The sequence below is a fragment of the Protomyctophum bolini genome, assembly GCF_963924005.1.
Source record: "Protomyctophum bolini genome assembly, chromosome: 3".
Taxonomy (NCBI): Eukaryota; Metazoa; Chordata; class Actinopteri; order Myctophiformes; family Myctophidae; genus Protomyctophum; species Protomyctophum bolini.
In genome coordinates this window covers 4,400,329-4,420,087 of record NC_137864.1, presented here as the reverse complement: position 1 = coordinate 4,420,087, position 19,759 = coordinate 4,400,329, and the positions used below count along the sequence as shown (strand labels likewise).

The following is a 19,759-nucleotide window of genomic DNA, read 5'->3' as shown; positions in this document are numbered from 1 at the left end:
AGGGCAGGCGGGTAGTTTGATGCGGCATTTTGATTTGTCATGATAGGATTGTCTAATTGGTGTAAATCATAATGCTTGAGTAGCTTGAACCCCAGATGTTTTTCCAGTCGCTTTTTGGCCCATGCAAGATGGATTCCGATGGTAGGGCGGGCTCTGTGGACCGCTATGATGCTAGGTTGGCACTGATAACAGTCACGGCTAATTGTGGTATAATGTACAGACAGTACATATACCCACAGTATACAAATGTGCAGACTGGTCACTGTATAGGAGACATGGAAAGCAAGGCGCAAACCGTTAAAAGAATTGGAGCGGGTGGTATAAGACGGGGTCGAAGAGACAGAATGAGAACAATGAAGGAAAAAAAACCCAACAACAGGGCCTAGTTCAGTTCAGCAGACATTCCACCATTCCAATAGGTGACTTAACCTTCAGAAGGAGGCAGCATTCAGTAGCTCGTCCATAAATTGGGGGATTTTCATCAGACATGTAGGATATGTAGAATATGTCGTTATGTAACATGTATATACCGGCAGAAGTAAGTAGGTAAAGAATTCAAGGACGGTGATGATTTAGGGCTCCTATTTATACGCTGTACTTTTCCATGGAACGGCGCTGTAGCGGTGAGCTGGTCATTTGCTGGTCGAACAAATGACTAACATTTAGCTCAGACTATTAAGGATGAAGACAAAGGAAAGGAATTTTTGCCTTGCCAAATATCATATTCTGCATGTCCTCTTCTGACCATATCTGGATATACTGTATTGTGACAATACTCAGACTCACAAAGTACATAAAGGAAATAACATTTCACATTATACTGTGTAGAACGCATGCTCTGTGACCTCATTTGAGAATAGGCTATTCTAGAAACTAGTCATTTCCCAGAGAAGCAGTGGTACTTTAAGCCTATATCCACCAAAAGCTTCACACTGGTTTAAATGGTGGATGTTTCTTGAATAGATCATATTGTTTCAGGATTAAACAAAACATTTTTACAGCACATGGAATTTAATGATGTCTTACTTTCAACTTTAGTAGAGCCCGCACACCACAGGTATAAGAAAGACGTTCTTTATTGAAAATGTCTCTGTCTGTCAGGTGAAAAGAAGCAGCTTGGACTCCTCATGCATAGAAGGAGGCATGAGGTCAGTCCGCTGCCCCCCCCCCAGGTTGGCAGAGGAAGTGTAGCGCCCAGGATTACATTAGATAATTGGCACTGGGTGAAAAGAAAACTGGGTTACAAAATCTTGGGATAAAAATGTAAAGTTAAAAAAGAAAATGTCTCTGATTTTCTTCTTCTTACTTTAAACTTTAAACAAGAAAGATCCTACCTCCTTATTACTTTTAGCAAGAGGTACTACCACTATATTCAGACAGAATGATCTAGCGCAGGGGTGCCCAAAACGTAGATCGCGATCTACCAGTAGATCACAAAGGCTGTGCAGGTAGATCACATGACATGCCCCTAAAACATATATAATTTAAATTAAAATATATATAATTTGGCATCCGACACTTGAATTTAATTAAGGTGACTTGATTGATTGACATAAAAAAAATGACCTATTAAGCCACAATGGAATATTTGTTTTCAAGAGTGTTGAGCACAAACATCAGTAGCATTACAACGTTAACTTATACATACAAAAACTATTTCCATTTCGCCCCCTCAGGTACATTTGTTTTTACTATTTTCAGCAATGAGATCATACTATTTGTGGGTAGATCTTGTTGAGCTGGTCATTTTTAAAGTAGCTCTTAAGTCAAAAAGTCTGGGCACCCCTGATCTAGCGGTATGCTCGACCAATAAGTCATTCTGTGTATCCACCGCATATTATGTGTTTGTTATGCACTTTATAATGCTCTATTTTAGTTTATTTATATTAATGGTCTATAATATATACCAACCACAAGGACATGGCTTTCCTGGATAACTCCCATCGCTGCAGGAGAAGCCGTCAACGGAATGCTGCAGCTGTGTGTGCAGGCTGGGCTAATGTTGGAGGCCTGACAGTCAGTGAGGCGTGAAGCTGGTTATACTGTGGTATAAGTTGTCAGGTGATTTTGATGTATTCATTCTGTATGAAGCACATTAGAGGTCAGGTTGGCCATAGACCTGCCGTAAGCATGGAGGGCGGCAGTGAATCAGGGGTAGTAGAGTGGCCGGTACGTAGAACAACAGGCTGGGTATAAACCCATAGGCTCCCCTCCAGAGTAAGTGTCGAAGTGTCCTTGAGCAAGTCACTGAAGCCCTATTTTGCGCCCGATGAGCGGGTTGGTGTCTCGCATGGTTTCCTCTGCCATCGGTGTGAGAATGGGCGTGTGAAATGGGTGACTGTAATGCACAATGTATGTTAAAGCGCTTTGGATAAAAAGCCATTTACCATTTAGAGCAGACTAACACGTGTTCAGACCTCCACGGGATTTGGATCCCTAAAGGACGGATTGTCAATCTTCAAACAATTATTTGAGTGCTCTTCTTGAGTGAGGCACACTGAACCTCCTTGTGATCAGAATGTCTCTGGTTAACTAACCGTTAAACCCTATATATACAATACATTGTCAAATAGCTGATCTGCAAGCTTGTAGATCTGCTATTTTCACCGAAAATTATGACTCAGAACAGGGAAGCTAGGGTATGAGTAATGTTACTGTATGAGTATGAGTAATGTATGAGTAATGTTACTGTATGAGTATGAGTAATGTATGAGTAATGTTTCTTCTTCCTATCGTCCTTTGAGGGAGGATGCCCTTGAGCAAGGTACTTAACCCCCCCCCCCCTCCCCCAAATTGGTCATCACAATTTTACAGATGGCGTAGCAAGAAATGATGATGACCACTGCTTGATTCTATACTCTTCTCAGATGAGAGGCAGACATGACAAAGGGGCCTCAGGGAGCTTCTGGAACTCACACACACTGACCTTCCAGTAATCCTCACAGACAACGGGAGCATGTCTGTGTGAGCGGGGAGGGGTGGGGGGGGTTATAGGCCCTGACACATTCCTTCCACCTCCCATAAGACACAGGTGAAGGATGATGGGAACGGGGGAAAAGATGAAACGAGGAGAGGGAGGAAGGAATACAGTGTATGCAGTCCTCTTGGAATTTGGCACCGGGAAACGGCCCCGGAATTTAGAGTTGTCAGAAGAGAAGAATGGAAAGAATTCTGCATCATTTATGGTAAAACGATGAGGAATGTTTCACGGCGCTTTTCTTTTTTTCCTTCTTTCCGTCTACCGTGGAAGTGCTGTCAAAGCCAGGGAAGTATATCGTTGCTTATAGGTTGTCCAATGTACTAGTATGTCATTTTATATTGTTTAATTATATATTTTTTCATAATATTTTGTAGTTAATATTTGTTAAAAAACACAACTGACAGACTACAACTTGTTCAAACTGAGGCAGCCAGAGTTTTAGTTTACTAAAACTAAGATGAGAGAACGTATTACTTCAGTTTTAGCTTCACTACATTGGCTCCCAGGTTGTTTTTAGGAATGTTTTTGAAATTATTGTACTTGTTTATAAAGCTCTCAATGGTCGCCCGACCATTGAGAGCTTTATAAACAAGTAAGAAATCTACCATCTACCTCTATGACTGCCTGCCTGCCTGTCAGCCTAGCAATGAGGGAGTCTATCACCTTTACTATGCACTAAACCCCTGTACTGGGAGATGGATTGCTGATGTGGAGTAGCATCATATTTACTGTCAAATGATGATCTCAGCACTTACCACAATTCTTAATTACCCAGGCTGTGCTGTTGCTGTTTTGTTTTTTTTACAAAATAAAATATCTACAAGCTCATAGGCCTAAATAAAATAAAACATTTAAGAATGAAATATGGAGATAAGAAATGTATGCCCAATAGCAACCCTACTGGGCAGAAATTGGCCACGCCATGCACACATTGGACAGCAACTCAACAAGGGACAATCAACTGAAACCCCAAAGGCTAGAGAAGCATCTTAAATGTTCAGTATCCTACTTTTTTTTATTTTATTATTTTCATTATTATCACAATTAGTATTTTGTTAGGTGTTTCAGTGCAGTTGCTTCTGGTCTTGATGTAGTGTTTGAGTGGTTTGGGAGAGTTTTGTTGATGTTGTAAGTGTATTGTTCTGCGTCGACATGTATTGTTTAATGTATTGTTTTGTCTACGTACTGTATTCATTGTGTTGTGCCCGAGGACCCCCTCTAAAACGATATGATACATCTCAAGGGGCTATCCTCTAAAGGAAATAGAATGTCAATATATACATCATTGGTTCAATTCCTGAGAACGTCCAGACAGTGAAAGTGAATCACAAAAATACAAATACAACAATATCCCTCACCCTGTGTGAATGTGTAACTATAGGAAGGTCAGGAAGGTACAATGTTCACATGGTACTCAGCAAAGCATCCCACTGCAATATATCTAGATATACTTGAGATTAATTTATTATAGTATAGGTATATACTGATGATTTGTGTGGTGGCGAGCCAACCAGATTCGTCTTTAGAACCACGCTATAAACAACCAGGGCCCAGTATGCAAATATGGGGCGGGACATTGCAGAAAGAAATCTAATACTGAGAGGGACGAGACTAATATCCACGCAGTGATATTAGTATTGCTTTTTCAAGGCTAATGATGTCCTGCTCCTGCAAAAAAATCCTATAACTCCAGTATGAAAATTATTATTATTTCTAATAAGACAACTCTCAAATAACCCACGGTCAATTATGTGTGTAATAGCACAGCCTATAAATGGCAGAGAGGTTGGTTCAGGAACGGAGACTGTGCTAAAAATAAAGAAGAGTTATAATGCGTAGACTTGGCAGTATAGCTCTCTTTGATCGTGAGGAATTCTGTCTGTCTGTCTCCTCGGAGGCAGTGCAGTGCTCGAGTCCAGGCAGGGATCCAGGTAGGGCTAAATGTAGACCAACTAGAAGCCAAACATCACACTGGAGTGGTAAAAATAGACATGAAATGTATATATATTTTCTTGAAAATGGCAAAACCAATGTAGGAAATTGAGCTGGGCAATATTATATATTGGTATTGTGAAGTGAGACTACTGTAGGCATCGTCTGGGCATTGATTGTGTTAAATAAAATGTAGAATATTTATTTCCCTAGTCTTAAAGACAGCATTACAGTTGAGTGACACCATTTCAGAATGTTATAGCTGATGACACTCACACAAAACAATGAACACCTCTACCTGCTTTGTCATCATATCTCCACATTACTAATGACTGTTTCTCAAACATTTGATTTAATATTATTACAGTATAAGCATGTTAAGTGGAGTGATGGGTATACTGATGGATTCCAGAATCTGAGGATATAATACAGCAGATGAAGTACATTGACCAAAATGTCACATGACAATTGTAAGGCCAATTCATACATTGTGATGCACATATCACTGGCCAAAAATATTTTTTGTACTGTGTGATGATGTAAGTCATATATATATATATATATATAAGTATATATATATAATAAGTATTGATTATATGAGGACTACTGTGCATTCAGAGGTAAGCTGGCCAGTCCATATAGGGTTTGTCTGAGCTGCGCCGGGCAAGAATGTTGAGAACAGTCTTCCTGTAATGGGAAGAATTCTGAGGGGATTTAGCCTCGGAATCTCAAACTCGCCCTGAGCAGCTCATGTTTACAGCGTAAATCAGAACACAAGCACCTCTGTCCTTCCACCATGTTACATCACCTAGTCTTGATCAGTGACTGAACATTTTTCATTTTGAAAGACAGCCGTTTATAATCAGGCCCGAGACCCTCATTTTTATTTTTGAGGGGCGCTAGTCACTGAGCAAATCGACATGTTATGTTATATCGCGATGATGTAAGATGATATGGGTTGGTAAAGCGCAACTCACTTCACATAGGTGTGATTTTTTTAATTATTTTCCTTAATCTCTAGAAGCCCAATGTAGTGAATGTACAATGTAAAATCCTCAGTTTAACTTAAATGCAACCCATTTTTACACTCAGCTACAGCATTCAAACGCTTAACTCCATAAGGTCCACCGTGAGAACCATTGAATTAGATTAGTTGTTTTTATTGGCCGACACATGAATATGATTTCCCTACAGTGACCATTTACTGTAATTCAGTCACATGAGCCAATTTAAACATAATGCACGAAATATGGCAAATGGCTAGAACATACTTGAAAAATATACTGAAAATATACTGTATTTTAAATAAAGAACACAACTCTGGACCTGGCGATATTACCAAAAGTAGATACATAGAACAAGCTGAAGGTCAAACACACTACCATATTCTCCTTCAACCTTCTGCAGAGGTTTGACTTTAACCATTTCAAATTGCTGTCTCAGTCTATTGACTTCAAATTCAAACAAAAACAAACGCTAACATGCGCTCTGACATCAACCAATACAGATCAGTCCATTTTAGTGAATTTAAGGTTTGCACATTCGCTGAATCAAGCTTAATTTATAAGCCACTTGCCCATAAGTTCCTGTTGTGTACATTACATTTCGGTTTTTCCCTGATATGCAGTTAAAGCTCAAAGACTTTAAGCATCTCCACTTCATACAGTCGTGCAAACATTCATTCAAATGTATGTTGATATTACTGGATTCAGTTCAGAAGAAAAAAGAGGCACAAGATCATTCAGAATCAGCAGCCTGAGCTTGAACGCATGGAGAAGACCAAATTTCAATACAACATTGGCCTATTGCAGAAGGCCACCAATCTATGAGAACATGGAGATGGAGACGCTATGAATTTTTTTTAAATAAATTATTGGACAAAACAAAGCAGTTACAGACAGACTCCACAGCCTAAACAACTCAATAATACTGTAGGACAATTACATTGCTTCGGGTCATTTGCAAAAAGACAAATTGGCCCGACCAACAGGCTCTCTACACAGGAACCACTGCAGCAAGTCCATTGGAAACATTCGTCTCCAGGACTGGGCTGTGCAATAAGGACGTGTCGTGTAGCAGAGACACCAGTTCAACAGCCCCAGGTGGACGCGTCTTCTCGCCGTGTTCAGACGCACATTTGGACGTGTGTGCTGCTGGGTCTGGGACTGGGCGGCTGCTTTTTTTAGACTTGTTGTTGCCAACCGCTTTCTTTTTTGGTGGTTTGTAGCCACTAAGCCTGGACGCGAGATGTTTTTTGGGCCGGGGCTTTTTCAGCTTCTTCCGCTCGGGATCATGGGCGACACTGTGGCGCTGCAGACTTTGCTTCATGGCAAACGTTTTCTCACAGCCTTCGTGGGAGCAGGCGAAGACACGCAGCTCTTCGTGGAAGGAGCTTATGTGGCTCTGCAGGTTGAAAGACGTGGTGAAGGACCGGTCGCAGCCGTCCCTGGGACACTTCAGCACCTGCCGCACCTCAGAGTGGACCCGCTGGTGCTGCTGCAAGAACCAGGAGTCGCGGAACACCTTGTCACACTGGTCACACTGCAGGAAGTCCCTGTGCAAGTCCTTCTTGTGCTTCTGGTACTCGCTCCAAGTCTTTCCCTGGAAGGAGCACCCTTGTTCCGCACAAGGGTAGCCCCTGTGGACCTTCTCGTGGCGCTTCAGCTTGTTGGGGAAGGCGAAACGCATCTGGCAGCCTTCAAAGGTGCACTGATATGGGGCCTCTTGGGTGTGTTGCTCACACTTGTGGGACTTGAGCTGATTGTGCTTCCTGAACACGAGTCCGCAGCCTGTGAAGTTACACGCGTACGTCTTCTGTTCTCGGTCGGTGCCGCTGTCGTTGCCGCCGCCGCCGCCGTGACTGCGACCGATGTGCCTCTGCAGGTTGGAGTTGGTGGTGAAGGCGTCTTCGCAGCCATCGTGGGTGCACTGGAAAGGTCTCTCTCCGCTGTGACTGAGCTGGTGCCTCGCCAGGTGGTATTGGGTACAGAAGGACATGCTGCAGCCGTCCACCATCTGTTTGATTGATTTAATACTTTATTACGTTTGTAATAGATAGATAGAGCACAAAACGGTGCTAAAAAGGGTAACCCAAGAAAATAATAGAGGGTATGCGCAAGCGATAATGGCACATAGAGTGTCAAAGCAACATGCAAAGTGAGTTTAACATTGTTTAACGTTATTTAATGCAATCAGACAGGACTTTTCTGTTTGGATGCATGCGTTGTCACGGCCAGAAAGTAGTTTTTTGCCACTTAGGCGGCATTCCTGCATAACTTCCGGGTTTGATGATGATGTCACGCACATACCCTCTATATGGCTCTTTTGGGGTTCCGTGTATTCAATTCATCGAAACATTTAAAGACAAACAATAATCTACAGAAAAACATCACAACCTCACCTCACACGTGTACGGTTTCACGCCGGTGTGTTTGCACATGTGCGCGTCCAGCTTCCACTGTTTGTTGTAGGCCGCCTCGCAGTCTGTAAACGAGCAGATGTACCGTTTGTGTTTTTCTTCTTCTTGTCTGGCGGCCATCTTTCTGAGCGGGTAGCAACACTATTTTTGATCGAAATGCGGTTGCGTTTTGAACTCTAGCTCTGTGCTTTGGCCACGCTTTCTTTCCCAAACACTGTAAGTACCGCCATAGATAATATTGTAAGTACAGCATCACAACTTCCGTTAAGTCGAGACGTCAGCGCCGCGCAATCCACTGCCCACTCGTGTCACTGTCATGTGACCAGTGTTGCCAGATTTTGAGAGAAATAAGCAACCGGTCTATGTTTATCTGATGTTTATTCATTATTGTATTCCTTATTTTAAGTATTTCATGGAATACTTGTTAGGTAAATATCAATTTTATTCTAATTCGTGGCGACTGGTATCTTATATAACTATGGGCTACAGGCTTCTCCATTTATGTGGTGAATGGCAGAGTGGTGAATGCGGGGAACCCTAACTCTATGGGGGAACCAGAGCCCAAATATCTGGGGGGAACAATAACAGTAACACTGACGCACAAATCGGATTCCGGGTTCCGGTACAGAGGAAGAAGAAGAAGGCGACATAGCAGGGTTGTTGTTGTTATCTGCAAGACGAATAAGATAATTTGTGAGTATTTGTATTGTTTGCGATTGAGCCCGTGGGAACCACAGCATACTGAACGCATACATGTTTCTGACGTGACATTTAAAGCGTGTTTGTATGACTGAGTCGTAACGTTAAATGGCGTCACACAGTCTGTTGCTTGCTGCACACAGGACGACCTAGCCGCAATTTGCAACTCTAGATTTTTTTTACAATTGGCTGAATCTAGAGTTGCAATAACCTCCATCGACTTCCTATGCATGGTTTTGGTTTTGCATTGGTTTGTGACCTCCTGGTCTTAAATTACGTTAAACTCACCAACATTGCAGCTGTAGTCCAAGCTTGAATTATCCTCTTTCGATCTGGTGTCGCTTGTTTATCATAAAAGTCCCCGTAAAAAAAGTTATGAGCTACTTTCTGTCCAAAATATTCCACAACTATTATTCCGAGCCGCCATCTTGGATTTTTTCAACATGCCATAAAACAAGACGTGAGGGGGAGCGCTTGTTTAATAGAATCTTACCTGCGCAGGTAAGACACCCAAAGAAGAGGCCGACACCCTAGGGAGGGAGGGACACTATTAAACAAGCGCTCCCCCTCACGTCTTGTTTTATGGCACGTTGAAAAAATCCAAGATGGCGGCTCGGAATAATAGTTGTGGAATATTTTGGACAGAAAGTAGCTCATAACTTTTTTTACGGGGACTTTTATGATAAACAAGCGACACCAGATCGAAAGAGGATAATTCAAGCTTGGACTACAGCTGCAATGTTGGTGAGTTTAACGTAATTTAAGACCAGGAGGTCACAAACCAATGCAAAACCAAAACCATGCATAGGAAGTCGATGGAGGTTATTGCAACTCTAGATTCAGCCAATTGTAAAAAAATCTAGAGTTGCAAATTGCGGCTAAGGACGACCCAAGTTAGCCCTAGAATGGCTGATATTTTACTATAGGACTCCTAGAATGGCTGTGATATTACATTTAAATGAATGTATTCCAAATACACACATCACGGACATTCTAGGGATATGATATGGTTTTATAGCCTAAGAATTAGACTCTTGTAGATTTATTTTGATCGATTCTGACATCAGAATCGAATCCTAGGATAATGATATTATATACATTTATCATATCACACACACACACACACACACACACACACACACACACACACACACACACACACACACACACACACACACACACACACACACACACACACACACACACACACACACACACAGGAATGTATGTAATATCAGCCATTCTAGGGCTAGACTGTACATTGTACTGTACAAGTTAATGGTTACTGCATTGGTGGTCGGTCTCAACTCTCAAGTCAACTTAACTTAACAGAGCAAACAAAGTAGCTTCATGCCAGATTCAGAAGCAGCAGACATCTCGAGATTTAATTGTAGAAGATTTTAGCAGCTAATGGGGAAGGCGACCCAGGACAAGGAGATTCTGTGTAGTATCATCCTGTCGTTTTACGTAGTAGCCTTGGCTTGGCTTGTTATCGAGTATTGTACATATTATGTTTTATTGCTACTATAGTGTTGATGATGTCTAGGATATATTACTGTATGTCTTTAAATGTCTCTATGAATTGAATACACAGGACCACAATGGAAATAAGCCCCCAAGGCTTTTTGTGTTATCCTTGTAGCACCATTGTATAATCGAACCACTGTACTATTTGCAGACTGTTAATATTAATTAAGTATTCAATCGATCAAAGGGTAGTCACATAACAACATATCCATCACAACCTACTGTCTACAACTACAAGAATCAAAATGTGATCCTTTTCTGTTTCATCAGGTTGAAAGAATCCACCACTAGTGTGTGGACAAACAGGTGTCAGTATGGTGAGTAAGATAATATCTTTTTTGGAATTTTGTATGCTATGTTGATGAATTACATATAGGACCACAATGGAAACAAGTCTCCGGGACTTTTTGTGTTATCCTTTCATCTTTGTCTCGCTATAACATGTGCTGTTAATAAAGTACCCGCTATTCAATCAATCAATGTCGTGGCCCAATGGCCTCATAGATGTCACTTTAGGCTCACACCTATTTAATTATATTTGTCAATCAACCACGCGATGTAATGTAAGTATAGATTAAAATGTAATCCGCAGCACATGTTTTCAAAGAGAATGTCTTCTCTTAATGTCTTTTTAATTATTTTTTCTTTCTTAACAGGGTGAAAGAAAAGGACAAAACCACTACTACCCTCCGGATTTTGATCCGGTTAAGGTGAGTGTCATCAGCCTATATAGGCCAGAAGAGCTGATCACTATACGGTACAGACAGCATCTTAACATTTTAAATGATTGTAAAGACCTTAACTCATCTTTATATACCTCCGTTATTGCTGTCGTCTCTCTAGCATGGCTCCCTCAACGGATACCATGGAACCCATCCCCTTCGAGAGAGGGCGAAGAAGCTGTCACAGGGCATTCTTATTATCAGGTCGGTAAAACACGCCACAAAATGATTTATTTGTTTCATGTCAGACTGACTAGACGTTATCTGGCTGCATTGAAGTGTATGATTGAACTTTTCATGGTCTATAATTGTTTAGATTGTTTTTTTTTTTTTAAATGTTCTGGTGTAAGCAAATTAACTTGGCAAAGAAATAATAAATCACTATATCGAATTGAATCGCAAAATATACTTAAGAATCACAATATAAATGGAATCGGCACCCTAGGTATCGATACCGTATCGAATCGGGAGGTAAGTGAATCGTCTCACCCCTAACTAATATGTTGACTATCTGTTTGCATTTAGGTTTGAGATGCCCTACAATATCTGGTGTGACGGCTGTAAGAATCACATTGGCATGGGTATGTTGTTAAAAAGAAGTGTGACCTATTCATCCATACCTAATCTCTGACTCTGTTTCATACCATGGCTATGGGAAATACTATTCTTCTTTGCTGGTAGTAGGTGTCATATATATATATATATATATATATATATATATATATATATATATATATAACTCAATTGGCACACTTCACTGTCCCAGTCAACAGTTTAATTTCTGCACCATTATAACCTCTTCAGAACCATGGAGGACTATTTGGTGATGGCCGAGACAGGGGCCTTCCATGATCCAATAAATCTCAGGAACGCCTTGAGGGAATTTCTTCAAATTTTGTACAAACATCCACTCGGCAACGAGGATGAAATTATTTGATTTTGGTTGTCAACGGTCAAGGTCACGGGACTTCACGAAATACTTTCACATTTTGCCTTCATAAATTCCTTCAATGCCTGAGGATCCAATCCAAACCACAACTTCTTGGAAGAGGCAGTTGGTTATTTGAAATGTGTACTGTTTTCCAGCCTCACTCGTATCCGACATTTTGTAATCTGTAATGACATTTTGTGTTTAGTGCCAGTTCATGTTTTCAAACAGAGATAAATGTAACTATGCTATCCGTGATTGTGTGAGTGTTAGCCTGCAACCATGAGGTTTTATACTTCAGTGGCTCTCTTTTTCCGTTGTTAGGTGGCCATTACAATTACAAGAACCCACCCCATGTCTCTCGTTAACCTTTATTGCGGCACCTCATCGTGCATTATCGCGTAAACATTTCATAGTCATAACGCTTGGGGTTTTTTTTTTTGTCTTTACAGGGGTGCGATACAATGCTGAGAAGAAGAAAGTGGGGATGTACTACACCACGCCAATTTACAGGTAATTAACTGAATTGGTTAGATCTCCAGCAAATAGTTATTCCGTTCAAGTTCTTCTATCTAGACTGACATCACAAGGAGAGATGACACTGAACAGGCTTCTCTTTTCCCACTGCTGCCAGCTTTCTCATTGATCAAAATAGTGGTCTGGGTTTGTTAGTGTGAATGGACCTCACCTGGCCAACCTGTTGGATCACTGCCTTCTGCCAATTATTATCTTCTTACATTTTCAAATGTATTAAAAAAAAGCAGAAATAGCAGATCTACAAGCTTACAATGAGTCACAAAGTGTAAGCTTGGACATCTGCTATTAATACAATTATTAAATATGTCGGACATTTGATAATTCATATTAATTCATATGTTCCAATATACAATGCAAAAAAGCACAAATTGTTAATTCTTGGCAATTATTGGTATGACAATTAATCGTCAAATTATATTTTGTAGTTGTGACAACCTTATATTTGGCACACCTGCTAGACCAATGGTTCCCAATCCTTTTCATGTCAAGGACCCCCAAATTGACACTAATTAGCCTGCAGACCCCCCATTTGAAGAAATATGTCTAGGACCCCCATGAGAGAAGATATTTCCGGCTCTAGCAGTGATTCTCAACCCGTTTAATTTCAACGACCCCCAGTTTGACGTGCATTATGCTACGGACCCCCATTTAATGGCATTTCTATCCCTGAGCCCCAATTTATATTGTAAAATCAATGTTAATTTAACTCTGAGCGTGTACAAATGGACCCATTAGGGCCGTTTGGTTCCGTTTGTACACTCTCTGAGTCACAGACACCATAAGGGTCCATTTGGTTCCAAACTATCATTTAGCTTGGGGACCCCCGCCTGGAACTCCCTCACGGACCCCTGGGGGTCACCGCCCGGACTCCACTTTGGGGAACCACTGTGCTAGATCGCTGCCTTCTGTTTTGCTCTGCACCAGATTCAGGATGAAGTGCCACCTGTGTGTTAACTACATCGAGATGCAGACGGACCCGGCCACCTGCGACTACGTCATAGTGATCGGAGCCAACCGGAAGGAGGAGCGCTGGGACATGGCTGACAACGAACAGATCCTCACCACAGGTGCATACAATCAGTCTGCCTTCATTCATGTCTGTCTCGCTCTTCTCTAGCCACGCACAAAATAGATGTCGCATACTGTAATTTCTGCGGTCCTGTATTGTCTATTATTTTATAATGGGAGTTGTGAAGAACCAGGTAAAGCTAAAGGTGGCAAAGCAGGGGTTTTATTCACCCAAAGTATTTTTCACAATTACACAAAGGGACAACCCAAAGTATTTTTCACAATTACACAAAGGGACAAACCGTGTCTGTGTATAAACAAAACCGTTTTAGAGCCTACTGTAACATGTTTAATTAAACAGAGCTCAGAGCAACATAGTGAGTGCTCCTCTGATCCTAACTAGGATTCTATACTCTATCCTGGCCAGACTCCATAGTAGATTGCAGGGGAGAGAAGAGACCTCTTCCGACAAAAGAGTGGTGTAGAATCTACACAGTCAGGACTCGGTAGCACTGTCGCCTCACCGCTAGAAGGTCCCAGGTTCGATTGCCGCAGGGGACGCTGTGTTCTCTCCTCGGTATCATCAGTGCTCATACCCTAGGCGGGGTTGTTGAAAGGGCCTTTCTGTGTGGACTCTGCATGTTCTCCCCGTGTCCCCTAGGGTAGGTACCCTAAAAAAAAACATGCAGTCTCTATACTGACTCCCCCTGATCAGCCTGATGGAGGGGAAAGGAACTGGTTTGGAATAACGTGTTCCTTCCATGCGCTACGTCCTACCAGGGAAATTTCCCCCTGTGACTGTCTGGTGATAAAAAGCGGCCTGCTCACTCCTCATGAGCTCAGTTTGGGGCTCTCCCCAGGGTTGGCAGAAGGAGAGAAGCGCCCAGTATTACAGCTTAGGCAATTGGCACGGTATCTGGAGAACTCGCCAGTTTACCAACTCGCCGCGATTTAGTGCACTTTAGTTTTACTTCACCTTCATTTAAATTGCATTGAATTGAGAGAGAGAGAGAGGGGGGATAGTTGTTTAGAGTCAACACTAGAGAAAGTAGGAATGCTAAAAGTTTAAACACCAAAGTATCGAAAAACAATGTAATCCATTTGTACACAATTCCTGAAATGGTAGTCCTACTTTTCATTGGTATTCATATACTCACCTTTTTTATCATCATCTAGCTGAGCATTTAATTGCACAAAATAAATGTATCGCTTTTGAAATGAACTATAACATCTTCGAGTGACGAAGACGGCATGTTATGCATAATGATGAAGACATTGATGAAGACGTTTTGCCGTGGCGACTTGGTAAACTGGCGAGTTCTCTGGTGTCCATTAGTGGCACAGGGTGAAAAATGGGTTACAAAATCTTCATGTATATTCTACACTGTAGATGAAGTCTACAGTGTAGAACTAACACACGTTCTCTCAGGTCTTCTGTCTATCCCTACAACCAGACTCAAAACGAAGGGTGACCGCGCATTTGAAGTGGTTGCCCCCCCCACTTTGTGGAATGCCCTGCCCCTTGAACTGAAGAATGCAGAGTCTGTCGACGGTTTTAAGAGATTGTTAAAAACGTATTTATTTCGTCAGCACTTTATTTTATGATATTATGATGTATTTCTGCTTGATTTTATGCATTTTAATGTTTTACCTTCTATTGTTTGTTTCGTGCCCTTGTTTTAACATGATTGTTTTGACTTGTTGTACAGCACTTTGTAACATTGTTTCGAAAGGTGCTCTATAAATAACATTTACTTACTTACTAGAATACCCCACTGTAGATGAAGTCTACAGTGTAGAATACCCCACTGTAGATGAAGTCTACAGTGGGTTCAGTCTCTCATTTAATTGTTGTGTTTATCCTTAATTTAATCTCCTTCCCTCTGCTCTCTCCCTGTGGCCAGAGCGGGCAGAGAAAGAGAAGCTGGAGACAGACGCCATGTACAAGCTGGACCACGGTGGGAAAGACAAGGAGAAGCTCAAGAAGGCTCTGCCATCGCTGTCAGAGATCCAGGACCACAGGTCTGCCTGGAAGGAGGACTTCCAGCTTAACAGCACCCTCCGCAGGAAGTTTAGGGTACTGCACAATTGTTTATTTCTTGTAAGTCACGAGTAGGTAAATGAAGTAAAAAATAGTGATAGTAATTAAGCCTAAAAAGTGGTTACTGAAGAAGGTATCACATTAATTTAAGCACATTGTTTGGGTGGGGTGGGGCTTTTTTCTTAATACAATTCATAATGAACTTCAACAACGTAACGGTGACTGTAACAATTGCCCTCCCATTGTGCAATGCAGAAATGCAACAGAGCTTATATAAGATGCAGGGAGTCAGTGCATGGGTCATCATCGTTTTTCAAGCTAACCACTCCTGAGCTGAGAGATACATGAATCAGGGACCCCCAGATATTTCATTGATACAGTAGCTTGAGCTTCATATACTTGTTTGACAGCATGTTAACTCTATAAATGCGCATGTTAACTCTATAAATGCGGCTAGTTGTTAAGCATGCACAGCCTCGTGCGCGTCAGTTCCGTGTGGAGGCTGTCTAACATGTGGGTAAATGCAAAAAAGAGGAAAAAAAAGATATTAACCAATTAAACCCTCAATACATAGACTACTTGTACCCTGTACCTTTTTTCCCTCTACACCAAACCTTTTTGCCTTAAATTGCATTGCAACAGCATTGCTCAGTGAACTGAACTGACTGATTCAGTGTATAGTCGATGAGAGCATTGCTCAGTGAACTGAACTGACTGATTCAGTGTATAGTGGATGAGGGCATTGCTCAGTGAACTGAACTGACTGATTCAGTGTATAGTGGATGAGAGCATTGCTCAGTGAACTGAACTGACTGATTACAGTTTATAGTGGATGAGAGCATTGCTCAGTGAACTGAACTGACTGATTCAGTGTATAGTGGATGAGAGCATTGCTCAGTGAACTGAACTGACCGACTCAGTGTATAGTGGATGAGAGCATTGCTCAGTGAACTGAACTGACTGATTCAGTGTATAGTGGATGAGAGCATTGCTCAGTGAACTGAACTGACTGATTACAGTGTATAGTGGATGAGAGCATTGCTCAGTGAACTGAACTGACCGTTGGTTGTTCACTGACCGACTCAGTGTATACTAGTGGATGACAGCATTGCTCAGTGAACTGAACTGACCGTTGGTTGTTCACTGACCGACTGGCGTTGCAGACGGAGAAGAAGGTGCAGGCGGAGCAGGAGGAACTGGACACGGCCGTGAGGAAGAGGACCAACCTGTCCATCCCTCTGCTGCCCGAGAAGGACGAGGACAAGAGACTGGCAGCGCTGCTCACCTACCAGGCCCCTGACTGTAAGGAATGGACACACACACACACACACACACACACACAGGTCCATCTCAATGAATTAGAATATTGTGTAAAAGTTCATTTTCTTCCGTAATATCATTCGAAACGTGAAACTTTCATATATTCTCAATTCATTGTGCATAAAGTGTAAGTATTTAAAACCTTTTTTAGATGATTATGGCGTACAGCTCATGAAAATCAAAAAAATCCTATCTCGATGAATTTAAATATTTTACGAGACCACAAAAAAAAAAGAGAAATGTCTAAATGTCTTCTAAATTCTGACAGTTTTCTGAAAGATGTTTCTGTGTCAGTGGTGCTCAGTGTTTCATGTCAAGAACCCCAGAAATGATATGTAATCGGCCTCCGACCCCCATCTGAAAATATGTCATTCCAGGAACCCCTCTGAAGCGAAGATTTGAGTTAAAAACGTTGGCTCTGAAAGAATATATATTCAAAGTTTTGTGCCACATTTTCACGATTTTTCAAAAATATCAGACCTACAAGCTTTCTTAGCGCGCCACTCCGTGGCACTGTTGAGGTGTTATGGAAGCCCAGGTTTGCTTTGATAACAGCCGTAAATGAATTTGTATTGTTCAGTCTCATGTCTCACACCTTCCTCTGGACAATACAACCTAGATTCTCTGTGGGGTTCAGGTCAGGCCAGTTGGCTGGTCAGTTAAGCACAGTAGTGCCATGGTCAGTAGTTTTGGCTTCTCACTAGCCTCGTCTACGAAGGTTTTTTGGTCCTCCCATTTTGGATTGAAAAGTTTGCTTGTTAGTCGTCACTCTAAATGTTCACATTGCAGTCGACTTCAACCTCTCCCTGTCTGCTCCTCCTCCTCCTCCAGCATACGAGGACAAGAAGCACATCAAACGGAGGGAGATCTCCTCTCGCTCCTGGTTCACGTCGCCCTCACCCTCCTCCTCCTCCGCCGCACCGGGCGGCGGCGCCGCCAGCAGTCTGCTCCACAAGCTGGGCCTGCAGGGGAAAGAGGCGGCCGTGGCCAAAGCCCTGGGGCCGTCGCTCCAGACCTCCTCTCCCCTCATCCGCAGACGCACCGAAAAACACAACAGACCTGAGACCTGTGCGGAGGCCGCCGTTCGCAGGAAGTCGGCCCCCGGAGGAGCTGTCGTCGGGGGGCTGGCGGGTGTGGCGGCCTCTGAGCTGCGAGGGCAAGACGGAGGAGGAGGAGGAGCGAGTGCAGGCGTTGCACGGCTCCACTCGGGACAGGAGGTGACGACTAGCGCAAATGACACTGTTGATAACAAAGAGACGCGAGAGAACACCGCGGCGGACGAGGACGACGGAGGACTTGATCGAACACAGGATTCTGTGAACTCAAAGGAGCTCAACGGTAGTTTGGGTAGCCTCACGTCACTGGCGGCATACTGCAGTGACTCTGAGTCAGACTCCAGTCAATGAAGTAGTTGGTCTCCCTGTCCAATCTTTAGTGACGTAAATTGCAATGCAAAAAAAAAACACAAAAGATCCGGGTGGCGTTGTCTCCACATTGACAGCATACTTAGTGTGGTCATGGTCTACGTCTCCTTTTGGTCCAGTGGAAAAGTGGTGAAAATCTTTCTTCTTACATGCATAGATGATGAACTATAGTACTACTTTCTTACTCTTGCATTTATGCAACAAACATCATGTCCCTTTTTATTAAGGACCCATCCGACTGTAAGGACTGTCTTAGATTTTTACAGCATGGCACTGTAGTGGCCGTGCTGTCTAGAAAAGGGTGTGGGTGTGTCCGGGGCTTAATTATCTCACCAACCACTGGACAGATCATGCGCCACATGCCTTGTGCATTCTGCCCAGAGGGCCAAGGAATCGACTCCAAATGTTTTTCACATTTTTTTTTTTACTTAAAAAAAAGAAAGAAAACTATTTAACTTTTTAAAACTTTATTTTATTAATGTAATACTGGAAGTCAGTGGAGGATGTAATTTGGCCCAAATATAGACATAACTAGTTCCAGTTTTTCAGAAGGTGGCATACCCATTTCCTTTCCCAGTTATCCTCCTTCCCACAGTCACGATGTCTCAATATGGGGGCACGTATTAACATTGCTTGTATTTTGTCTTTACCATCTCCTGAAAGACCTGTGCCATGCCATGTGCTTTCTTGTTTTATGTCCAAATGTTGTGAGATCTGTTATTTTAGTAACCAGTGATGGCTTGAGAGAGTACCCTCCTCCAACAGTGTTGTTCAAGCTGTGTGACATGACATGTTAATGATAGATCAGTTCTTCACGCTATGTAACGCTAGCCTGGGATCCATTCCAGACTGATTCAAATAGGACCCCCCCCCCATTCGCCTCCATGCAAAAGACCGTTGACTTGTTAAGTCCATGGAATCCTTAAACTCATACCATTATGACCACCTTTGAGGAAATATGTAAATGTATCCCTACTGAATTTACTCAACGTTTTTCAGTTGCGACTAGAATGCTGGAACTAATTTTGTAAAAAGGTATATATTCAGTCAAAAGGAAATAAACTTTTGACTCCTAGTTATGTTTGCGTGTCTTTTTGGAGTTGACTTGGGGACAGGAACACTTGCAAAGGGCGGCCACAAGGTGTCATCACTGAGCTGTGGATGTTGTAACAACCATATAATCCTCCTGTCCTAATTTGCATCCTGCTTGGTCCAGCTCCTGT

The 19,759-nt window shown here is 42.3% G+C and overlaps 2 protein-coding genes across 2 annotated transcripts; one reads left to right on the top strand and one right to left on the bottom strand.

Annotated features, from left to right (window-relative positions):
* Nucleotides 1-5,861: 5,861 nt before the first annotated feature.
* On the bottom strand, nt 5,862-8,593 carry LOC308313005 (transcription factor IIIA-like). The gene is made up of 2 exons (XM_080759846.1): nt 8,313-8,593; nt 5,862-7,927 (listed from the first exon to the last, which is right to left on the bottom strand). Exons 1-2 carry the CDS (start codon nt 8,448-8,450, stop codon nt 6,908-6,910), a joined length of 1,158 nt encoding a protein of 385 aa, XP_080615972.1. The 5' UTR covers nt 8,451-8,593; the 3' UTR covers nt 5,862-6,907.
* A 361-nt stretch (nt 8,594-8,954) lies between these two features.
* yju2b (YJU2 splicing factor homolog B) lies at nt 8,955-19,694 on the top strand. The gene is made up of 10 exons (XM_080756730.1): nt 8,955-9,023; nt 10,827-10,873; nt 11,213-11,266; nt 11,400-11,482; nt 11,804-11,859; nt 12,659-12,719; nt 13,668-13,810; nt 15,656-15,828; nt 16,956-17,094; nt 17,944-19,694. Exons 2-10 carry the CDS (start codon nt 10,871-10,873, stop codon nt 18,516-18,518), a joined length of 1,287 nt encoding a protein of 428 aa, XP_080612856.1. The 5' UTR covers nt 8,955-9,023; nt 10,827-10,870; the 3' UTR covers nt 18,519-19,694.
* The last annotated feature ends 65 nt before the right edge of the window (nt 19,695-19,759 follow it).